Raw genomic sequence first — 12430 nt, forward strand, 5'->3', positions numbered from 1 at the left:
AGGAGAATGCAGAAAAAAACCCAAACAACATTAGCTTAGGCACAAACATTTACAAACATTAACCTACTGCAGTCATAGCGAATTAGTTTGAATTCTGGCTAAAAATCAGGAGGTCTGAAGTTCAATGCCTGCATTGATGCCAAAGTTTTTGCTACCCAGGCAAGCGCACTACCACTTAGGTTTCATTTGAGATCTAACATGAAATACTTTTGAAAGAATGTTAAATGTGAAAAAGGTGAAATGGTTTGGTTGTTTTTCTGGTTTTAGTGGAGTTGGAACTAGGGTATATAGGGTAAAGCGGGGGGAGTTCGCCATGCTCTACAATAACAAAATGAATTCGCATAAAAATAAGTTAACTTTTCTAGTTTAATAATTTTTTTTATTAATTAAGGTCACTACTTGGTTAATGTATTGAATCAAAATAAATTCTAAAGTTACTTTAGCATATAACTTGATTTTTCATCATCAAGTTATGAGAGGCAAATTCGTTAATTACGGGGCGAATTCGTCTGTACAGCTAAACTAATTGAAAAATGTCACTTGGACGATAGACGAAATTCCTTACTAGTGGTAAAGGCAGCTTATCTAGGAGAAAAAAAACTTTGACATAAAACATTTTTGAGGTAACAGTAGGATGATTTCCCTAATCTAGAATAGTAAACCTAGAAGTTCTGAGTTTAATCCCCACCGCATCCCTGGTAGTACTGCGCTCAACTTGTTTCTCTGCGCAGCTGCCTTGTTCGTCGAGCTTCTTGTTTCAGAGTTATAGAGTTAAGAGAGGGTTGTAACCACAACTAAAGCAGCCTCCTTGACTGTAGTGGCCTTCATGACCTTGAGGAGGTGAATTGAAATAAAAAATTTAAATGGACATCAATTGTTAAAATTTTTCTAGAAAATATCAAACAATGATTTTGGCATAAATGAAAACCATGTAACCGCAAAAATAGCACGTTAAAGCAATAACAAAAATTATATCACTAGACATTTATATGTCCTTTGCACACAATTTGCACATGTATCAACTTCAAAACATCCTTTGCATGCCCACTGATTGCAACTTAAAAATTTAAGCCAATCTTCATTTGCTTCTCCCCAAACATCTGCACAAACACAACTAAAGTCTTTATCAGTGCTATTTTTTAGAATAAGACTTTGGGTGAAGAATTTGGGTGATCAGAATCAGCTGGAAAAAAAACCTTCTTTGATTTTGTCATGATAAATCAGTCATTTATCATGATCCTTTTTTGATTTCTGTTTAACACTGACCACATTTTTTATTGCAGCCTTTTTAGCAGGAGACTCTTTTATTGACTTAACATTATCTGGTGATGTAATAAAAGCAATGTGATGTTTTGAATGAGTAAGTTTGATTTTTTTTCAGGAAAAGATACAATTGTCCTTAAATTAGATAAATTTGGGTCACCATGGTGAATTGTTGTTTTATTAAAAACCTCTGTTTTTTTATATTCGAAGTCTTTCACTGGGTTTCTTAGGAGATGCAAACAGCAATGGTAAAACGCATTAACAATCAACCCTCTTTTTGTAAGTATGTTGGGCCATACTTTGTTAAAAGTAATGTGAAAGTTGCAACGAGGCAAAGAAATATCATCATTTTCAGCTAAGTAATTAGCTAAAAATGATGATATTTTCCACATATGTTTAACTACTTTATTAACATGTGTGTAAAGTGGTTGAAGATGATGTGTACTATAAGGTGGAATGCATATTACTTCAATATCCATCTCTATTGCTAATTCAATTGCTTCAATAGTCACATGACTTTTGTGGCATCCAAAAATAACAATACTTTTTTCCCATTCACTTTTGAATGAAACTCATTAAAATGATGCAAAAAAGCAATAAAAATCTCTTGATTAATATATCCCCTTTTACTGCAATGTACTTTTGTACCCAAAGAAATTTAGATGCATATGGAATCTTTGTTCTCTTAAAAATGATTACCTTAGCAGAGACACTTGGCACAGATGAAAGGCCAGTTTCATTGCAATTATAAATCAAATTTGGATAATTTTTTATGTCGAGCTGTTCATAAAAAGGTTGTAAATTGTTAAAAAATGTCCAAACGTGATTCTTATTAAATGCTTCTGCTCTTGCTCAAGAAAGCCTTTCAGAAATATTCAGTATCATCTGAGTATGCCTTTTTTGGAATGAGAGAAACCAATCACGTGATGCCAAACATTTATTATGCTAACTTTTTGGAATGGACTTCTGTAATAAATGATGTTTACACAAACTTTTGGCATAGAAATAAGCAGCAGATCTTAACCACATTATTGTGAGAGGAAACCCTCTATCTGTCATATAAAGCAGCCTTGGAACAAGAGTTTCTTTTTGGTTTAAAAAAAAAATTGCACCTATAAAATGTGTTTGATGTTTTCCCCGTAGTTTATCAATCAACATTGTACGTGGAATATCAAATTATTTTGTTGCAGTTGACATACAGTAGGATATATATATATATATATACATATATATATATATATATATATATGTATATATATGTATATATATGTATATATATATATATATATATATATATATATATATATATATATATATATATATATATATATATATATATATATATATATATATATATATATATATATATATATATGTAAATTATGTTAGTGCATTTTACAAATAGAGTGCTCAATGTTCTTAAAGAACGAGCAATAATAAATTAGTAAAAAACACTTATCTAACTTTTATCTTCTACTTTAAGTTTTACCATTGCTAGATCATCAGGAAGAGTACTGACAAACAATATATTGGCTTAACCGAGGGGGAATGGAAAAAACGTTATGCCAACCACAAACAATCGTTTAAACACAAAAAATATTCAAAAGAGACTATGCTGTCAAAATATATTTGGGATTTAAAAAAAAAAAATTAAAATTTTAATTTACAATGATCTATTCTAAAATCTGCCCCTGCCTATAATAACATTTCCAAAAAATGTATGCTATGTTTGCAAGAAAAATTCGAAATAATTACTCATTTAAATCAAGAAAATTTATTAAATAAAAAATCTAAATTAAATTCTAAATGTAGGCACGAAAATAAATACCTCTTAAAAAATTATAAAAACAAATGACCAAATTAAACTATCCCCATTCCAAAGAAAATAATTTAACAATTACTTTCTCTAACTTCCCGTAAACAGAAAAAATATAGTAATTAAAAATTTTTTTATTATAATTTATAACTTCCTGTAAAATACTTTTTTCTATAAATTGAATTTTTTTTGAGATTTAGTAACTCTTCCTGATGATCCAGCAATGGTGAAACTTGACTTATGTGAAGCAGGTAAGCAAACTTATTATAATGTATAGTCTGAAATGTATATATAGTAAATAATAAGTATGTAAAATAGACATGTTATATATTTTTTATACATATTTAAAATATGTATAAACATTAAATATTGTTATAATCTTATTGAAGTTTTATTAAATATTATTAGGGTAGTTAATATTATTTACTATTTTTACATTAAAATAAGATTTTTATTATATATTATATAGCTAAGATCTTATTCTATTTAAAAAAAAATATATTATACTTTTTACTATAAATATTATATATTGTAAAAAGTAAATAGTCAGTATATAGTATAAAATGTGTGTATAGTATAAAACATTTATTATAAGTATTTGTTATAGTATTTATTATAAACAAATGTATCATTTGTGGGAAAATATAGAGCATTTATTTTATATATATATATATTTTGTATTTAAATGTGTATATATATATATATATATATATATATATATATATATATATATATATATATATATATATATATATATATATATATATATATATGTATATATATATATATATATATATATATATATTTATAAATATATATATATATATTTATATAAATACCAACATTAAAAAAAATATAAGAATAATATGCTTATTATATGTAATAATAAAGTAAAAGATATGCATTTGTATGTATTGTAGATATACATAAGTATGTATGTTAAATTATACTTCTTAACTAATTTATGTTTTTTTTAAAAATAAAATTCTATAATAAAATATATAATTTAAAATAATGGTGGATTTCAATAACATTATTTTTCATTTTAAAATTTATAGATGGTACATAATCATAAACCAAAGCATCAAAAAAATTATAATGCAGAAACTGTTCAGGCTGCTCTACAAACCATTATAGATAGAGAAACTACATATATATATCCTACTGTATATCAACTATAATAAATACATACATACATACATACATACATACATACATATATATATATGTATGTATGTATGTATGTATGTATGTATGTGTATGTATGTATGCATGCATGTATGTATGTATGTATGTATGTATGTATGTATGTATGTATGTATGTATGTATGTATGTATGTATGTATGTATGTATGTATGTATGTATGTATGTATGTATGTATATATATATATATATATATATATATATGCAGTGCTTTTTTTCTCTTAAAATACATATAAACATTTTTTTCCCCTTGTATTATATAAACTTGGTTCGTTTTTAAATATTAAACATTTTTAATTCAAAAAAATGTTGCGCTTAAAATTCTTCAAGTTGAAAATGCAAATGTTGTATGGATCAATGCAAGGGTCATAAAGATCACGTGATTTTTGCAGATATGAAAACATTACAGTACTGCGTTTCAGAATCTATTGTTTCTAAGTAAAAACTAAATTTGCTTGAAAAGAATTTACTTTAACTTATTTTCATAACAGCGTTGTTTTTTATGACACAAAATCGTTTTTGTCCAAATATTAATCTCGCAACCATTTGCATTTCTTAGAAACTCTATTGTTTCTGAGTAATGTTTTTTGGAATATCAATCACGTAATGCTTTATGCTACTTAAAAAAGGTCTATTTTTAGAACACAAACTTTATGCTATTTGCAATTGTAACTTTTATTATATTGTTAATGAATTTCCTGTTATCGACGATATAAATTCTAAGTTATAACTTAATATATTTAAAAAGTGATATAGAAAAATCAGTTAAACAAAATGACGCAAAACTAAATATAAAAAAACCTCCAGCTTCTTCTTGGTAAACACTCTGGTTCAGAGAAAAATTAAATTAAGTGCAGAAAAAATCAAAATTACAATGTCAAATTTACTTTCTGCAGAAAATACACCAACTACAGCTGGCCAAGTTCTGGACATTAGACCAAAAAGCAGAGTTTTGTTCTAAAGCAAAGTATCTCGCAAAAAGATAGAAAGCAGCATTTAAGTTCCCTACGTAAGAAAATATTTGATTACAAAGAATCTGGACATCAAGCTGCATTTAAGATAGTAGAAAAAATTAAGAAAAAACTCTCCAACAATATTTAAAATTCTTTAATGCGTAAGAAAATTGTAACAGCAAACATTTTTTGAACTGCATATAAAGTTTCAAAACAATATTTACAGATTCCTGAAACAAAAAGGTCTTTTTTGAGTTTTATTTTTGTCTTTATAAGCATTAAGTTATTCAAAATTTAAGTTTGAAAATATCTGTAAAATGTCAGTACATGTTTTGGTTTCTGGGACCAGTTTAACATGTGACTCTTAATAGTCAACTAGTTGGTATAATGATGCAGCAACATGCTTACAACAGCCCTCTGCACCAGCTTTACAATTGCATATAGCATAAAGTACTTCCCCAGTAGACTGCCACAAGTGTGTCAAAACTTTGTTTTGTTTACATTTCATAAACTGCAACATTACACTTCATAACAAAAAAATTTATTAATACTTTTACATTTGCTTTGGCACATGTTTTACATAATAAATTGGCAATAGCCAAGAGTTTGATGCCATTCAGCTTTTCTTTTACAATTATCTACAAATATAGTTCCATTAACAAGGTTATCCTTGATAAAATTTTATTTTGAGTTATATTTGGCAAAATTGAAATGTCACTTGTCCAAGTTAAAATACTGATATTTATAGATTCCTTTTCATTGACAACAACAAGTTCATTATGTTTAAGTTCACAAAAAACAGCTTTAGATGCCAGACAAGTGCTCTGAGAAGAACTAGCATCAGTTTTATTTTCTATTTAGCTTTAAAAGAACTCATCACTATAATAATATCTACTTGCATATTCTAGATCTTCCTTTATTTATGAACGGTAATGTGCTCGATGAGTCAATTACCCTTCATCTTTTAGGATTAATTCTTACTTCAGATCATTTTTCAAACATATATTAAATCCATTGCAAAATTAGCATCTGCTAAGGTTTCATCCCTTTATTGTACTTGCCACTTTCTAACTCCGGATTCTATTCTTTATCTCTATAAATCTCTAATCCGCCCTTGCATAGAATACTGTTGCTATGTCTGGAGCAGATATCATATAATGCCCTTTCTCTTTTAGTAAAGGTACAAAAATGCATTGCTAACATAGCTGAACCTGCTCTTGTAGCCTTCAACCATTGTCACATCGTCTTAATATTGGTTATTTTTTTCTTGTCTGTAAATACTATAATGGGCGCTGCTCTTAAGAGCTAGCATCTCTTGTGCCATTTACTAAAATTCTTTCTTGTGATACTCGTCATTCAATCAAGCCGCATCATTTACTGTAACTGTTCCTAAGTGGTCCGAAAATTCTTTTTCGTCTTGTTTTTTCCCTCGAACATCAGTTCTTTGGAACTCGTTTCCTAATTCATATAACTAGTAATCTTTTAAGTCGTCTGTTAATCATTATCTTACTTTAAAAACTTCATCATTTTTAGTAAAACAAACAAAAAAACACTTTAAAAAAACTTTATTCGCATTGTTAAATTTAAATAACAAATTTATGGAAAAAGTCTATTGCTAATTTCTGCTTTATTTTTGACATATAGAGAAATATATAGGTGAGCTCCGGATTTTTTTCTACTAAAAAGCACTGTATATATGTATATATTTACTAAACCGTATATACATTAGCAAATGCTTACTAGTTTTGCTTATATTTATACCTTACAGATTTGTAAGAAAAAAAAAAGAAAAGAAGAAAAATGAAAGAAAAGTTAGTTGCCCTATGCTAAACCCTCAGTCAATGTAACGGCAGTCCTTTTTGGCAGCAGGCTATAAGATAGTTGATATATGTACTAAAGTCCCCTGCAGCAGACTATTTCAGTGTGAATGACATATATATATATATATATATATATATATATATATATATATATATATACACATGTATAAACTACTACAATATTATGAAAATGATAAGACTATAAAGTTTCTGCAAGTATATGCGGAAGCTTTATAGCCTTGTTAAAACAAATCAAATTTCAGCTCTACTCACCATTAAAAACATCAACATAATCAGAACCAATTTTTAGACATTGTTTTAAGCGAACAGATTGCATTATCAAACAATCCTGAATAGAGAAGACAAAAAAAGCAGCATTTAAATTAATCAAAAATATTAAAAAAAACAACTATATATTTACAAATTTGATTGGTGTAAAACATTTTCATAAACTTTAAAAAAATAAAAAGTTTTTTGAAAATTTTAAAGAGTCAATTTTAATAGGTCAAGTCAAAACCAACTCCAAATTTCTTTCCAAGTCTTTCAACTTTCCAAGAAAAAAACTTTTTTAAATTCTAATACTATTCATACAAATAAATAACAATTCATTTATAAGAATAAAAACAAAATTGGGTGGTCTTACACTGATGACAAACAAAAATGATCATTAGTTCATCAATGGTTAACTGATTCTTATGATGTCTCTTAAAGGATGATCAATGATGAACACTGTTTTGTTGATCAATGATGAACACTAAATTGGGACTACTTCTACTACAAATATTCAGAAGAGGGAGTTCTTGTGGAGTTTTTATTTCTAGATACACTTATTAAAATAAAAATAAAACAAATGTATCAAAAAATAATTCAGACCTGTTTATTGCATGTTTTATATTGACCTTTCGATTCACCGACACAGTTCAGTCCACCATTTGCTGGGCTTTAAATGAAAAAGAAATAATTAAAAAAAAAATACATTTAAACGACAAGATATTTGAAAAATTTACAAAATTGAAGTAAAAAATTAAAAAGCAAAAAAACTCAAAACTTTTTTTTTTTTTGTTATTCACCTCCTCAAGGCCGAGAAGGCCACTACAAATGAGGAGGCTACTTAATAGTGGTTATAACCCTCTCTCAACTTTATAACTCCAAAACACGAACCTTGACGAACAAGGCTGCTGCGCGGAGAAACAAGTTGAGTGCGGTACTACCAATCGAACTTGGAACCTCTCGCTTATGAAGCAAGCAATTTACCATTATACCACTACCGCATTAAAACTTGCTGACATAATGATTTTTTTTTAAAATTAGTATGGAAAGCAACCTATATGTCATAAATAAATATTTAATCATATAGTTACTGCTCTTAATAAAAAGTCGTTCTCACATCAGTTGCAATTGCAAACTTATGTAGCAAACTGTTAAAGACGTTACTGCTAACGCTTTCGTTAAAAAAGTTTCGAAGTTTTATTGGTTTTGTAAAAGAAAAATCATGCTCATTAAACAAACTCAATGTTGATTAGCTTACTTAAATATTAGCTGAGATCCTCCCATCCCTATGACCCCATGACACTGCTTATATGACTCAAATAATTGGGAAACGTTTGTTAAGGTCATTCTTACATTATTGAAGACAAAGATAATGAATAAAGTACCAAAAACTATAAAACACAAAAAACCATCATCATCACCAAGTTCTCTAAACCTACCATACACTAATATTTGTGGTCTTTGAAGTAACTTTTCTTTTGTTGAGTCTTATCTCTTGCAAAGTTCACAAGACCTACTTGCTCTTTATGAGACTAATTTGAGTTCAACTGTCAAATTTGAGTTCATCTTGCGATCTTAGTGTTGATGGTTATCTTCCTTTAATTTGTGAAGACTCCAATAGTCACATGCCTGGGCATTTACATTTGTAAGAATTCTCCATGTCTTGTTTCTGATCCTAGTCAGTGCTCAGTTTCTCCACATTCACCCTTAGGTGCTTCTGATCACAGTTTGATCTCTCTAAAACTAATATCTCATTCTTCTTCATTACCTGAATCCCCATATTATTGTACCTCTTACAAATACCTTAAAGCTGGGATTCTTTCCGTGATTTTCTTCATTATGGCCCTTGGGTAGAAATCTTTTGTCTTTCTGCTGATAAATATGTTTCTTACATAATTTAGTAAATTTAGTCTGGCATAGAACCTTTTGTTCCCTCTCGACAATTGCAGGTCGAGCCTCACTCTTCTCCATCGTTTTCCTCACATTGTAATGCTGCGATTGCCAATCGAAACCGTTACTTCCATATCTATTAGCAAAATAATTCTCCAGAAAACAGACGTCTGTTTATTACTACTAGAAACAATTGTAAAAAGGTTTTGTCTAACGTCAAAGCTTGCTATTCTCAGGTCATGAAATCTCATATCTCATCTCAAAAATAAGGTGATTTCTGGAGGATCTTTAATAACATTAACAATAAGGGCAAATCTTTAATTCCACCTCTCTTGTATGGTTCAGACTTTGTCACCTAACCTAAAGACAAAGCTGAATTGTTTGCTAAGAACTTTTCATCAATATCATCTCTTGATTCCACTAGTTGCGTTCTATTTGATATTGCCAACAAACAGGTTGATCCGTTGCTTGACATTCATATCACTACAGCTTCTGTATCTAAAGTGATTTACGCTTAGACTCTTCTACAGCTTGTGGCCCAGACAACATACCTGTTAAAGTCTTGCAGAAGTGCTCTTCGGAGCTGTTGTCTATACTTTCAAAACTATTTAACAAGTGCTTATCAGAGTCTTCTTCTCCAGCCTGCTGGAAAGCGGCATCCGTTATCCCTATTTTCAAAAATTCTGGAGAGCAACCTGATTTGTATAACTACCATCCTATTAGTCTTCTTCCTATCATAAACAAGGTTTTTGAATCTTTAAGTAACAAACACTTAATTTCTCATGTTGAATCTAATAACTTACTTTCTGACCATCAATATGGATTTCAATCTTCTTGTTCTACAGCTAATTTGCTAACAGTAATAACCGATTGGTTTTATCGTGCATTAGATAAAGGTGGAGATGTTAAGACCATCGCTCTTGATATTTCAAAAGCTTTTGATAAAGCTATTCTACTGTTTAACAGTGTTCAGAAGCCCTAGTTATTAGAGAATAACTAGTATTTCTGAATGTTGAAATTTTTTAATGAAAATGGTGTTGAAATTTTGTAATGAGAAAATTTTAATCTTCAATTTTTATATTAAATGTATTATTCTTCAATTGACTTCAATAAAGCTTATTAAGTTCACTCTTCACTTTTAACAACTCTGCTGTCTTATATGAATTTACTAAATTATATTGAATCTAGTACTACTTCCTGTAATATTTCAAACTATCTTTAATACTACCTACTCAACTAACAGTGGAATCTCAAACACTCATTGATGACATTTTTATCTAATTTCACTCTTCTGATCATTTCTCAAATAACTTAACTATCTCCATTTCATATTAGTTAAAATAATTTGTCTGTTTTCTTGGTACAGCCTGCAAACCAACAAAGTTAAAACTTCTATGCAATGCTTAAAAATTTTTTAGGGGGGAAATTTTAAAACAAAACTGAAACCTTCTGATTTAAAAATGATAAATGATTTTTTTAGTAATGACTTTTATTAAATACTTCTTTTAAATTTCAACTGCTTATCACTTTGCTGATGATACTAACTAGGTACTAGTCTTATTCAATGGCAACTTCTACTACAACTACTTATATATTTAGTATAAATATACTTAAAAAATATTGACATCATGATGCATGTATGTAGAAAATTAACTACATGATGTGTGTATGTGGAGGATTGCCTTCATGATGTGTTATAATGCTATGTAATAATTGTACTTGGCTTCACATCTAAGTCATCTCAACAAATTTATCAAAATTAACAAAAATTTTTTCAAATTATAGCCAACTGGATCTTACCAAATGCATAATCGCATATTAAAATTTTAAAATTAATATTCATACTTAATATATTTGATTAAAATTTATTCTTAAAAAACTGGAACTTTAAGGTTTTTATTTAAAACATGTTTGCCAAAATTTATTATTGTTATTAATCCTTTTTTTATTGAAAAATAAAAATCAAAAACTTAATAAAACCAAATGAATGATTTAATGACATTGAAAAAAAGTTTTTTCATTAATAATAAAGTATTAAACACTAATATTAATTTTTTAATTTAAACTTTTCGAACAACAAACCTTGGATTATTGCAAGTTCTATTCCTCCATTGTACACCAATACCACATTCTTGTGAACAGGGTGAATAACTTCCCCAATTTCCCCACTGCCCATCTACAGGTAATGCAGGTTTTGAACCATCAGGAACACAAAGACCAAATATACACCACTACAACATAAAACAATAAAAACCAAAAAAAGAATTTAACACAAAAAAAGTACTTTAAATATTTTGCAAAAAATAATTAATTTATACTTTAATAAATATTCATATCTTATAAAAATAAAATTATAATTTATTAATTTATATATTTTGTAATATATTAACTTACAAAAAAAAAATATTATTTATTTATATATCAAGCAAATAATAATAAATTTAATAAATTAGTAAACTGTTTTTACAATTTATACTGTTGCATTAATAGATTAAAAAATTAAATAAAAAGTGTTCAAAAATAGAATCAGTTTGTTAAAATATTGATAAAAATTAATAAATAAAATGTTATTAAATAAAAAAATAACTTTACCTTATTTGCTCCACAAGAAGTTCCATGAGCAGGCGGGTAAGCTAGAGCGCTGCAACTAATTGAACCACTTTGTTGACAATATAATTTATCACAATGAGACTAATAAAAATAAAATGCAATAATAATAATTTATAAAACCAAAAATTATATCAATTACAAACTAATTTTAAAAGTATTTATCTATATTCATTTATAAAATTAAAAAAAAAGATTAACCTCATAAAACGAGCATGATTTATATGAAAAGTCAAAGGCGAACTGACATTGCTTATCTGCGTTATAAACTTGTCCATACATTGGAAATACAGAGTTAGTATATAGCTCTGGAGGCATATTGTTTAAACATGAAGATGATGGTGATCTAAATATGTAATGAATATATATTATATATTAAAATACTATTAGAATTACATCACTTATTATTTCTTATTATTGTTGTTATAACAATTAATATAATCCTTATTATTATTACTCTTATTATTATCAAAACTACCATGTGTAGTTAAGAAATTTATAATAAGTTAACAACAGCAAAAAGTTAAATCTAGTTTTAATTTAAAGGTTAAACTGCTGTGTCTTAAACCTTTTTAATATTTAGTATCTGTCTTAAACCGGTATTTTC

General features: G+C 27.7%; 1 protein-coding gene across 1 annotated transcript in view; it reads right to left on the reverse strand.

The window, feature by feature from the left end:
* LOC100204925 (A disintegrin and metalloproteinase with thrombospondin motifs 6) overlaps positions 1 to 12430 on the reverse strand; it is a 105554-nt gene that overhangs the window by 39951 nt on the left and 53173 nt on the right. The window contains exons 11-15 of the mRNA XM_065796428.1: positions 12025 to 12169; positions 11809 to 11907; positions 11299 to 11447; positions 7930 to 7996; positions 7330 to 7405 (exon numbers count right to left, since the gene is read on the reverse strand). Coding sequence (XP_065652500.1) covers positions 7330 to 7405; positions 7930 to 7996; positions 11299 to 11447; positions 11809 to 11907; positions 12025 to 12169 — 536 coding nt within the window. The remainder of the gene's footprint in view (positions 1 to 7329; positions 7406 to 7929; positions 7997 to 11298; positions 11448 to 11808; positions 11908 to 12024; positions 12170 to 12430) is intronic.

This window comes from Hydra vulgaris, chromosome 04 (assembly GCF_038396675.1).
Source record: "Hydra vulgaris chromosome 04, alternate assembly HydraT2T_AEP".
In the NCBI taxonomy this organism is placed as follows: Eukaryota; Metazoa; Cnidaria; class Hydrozoa; order Anthoathecata; family Hydridae; genus Hydra; species Hydra vulgaris.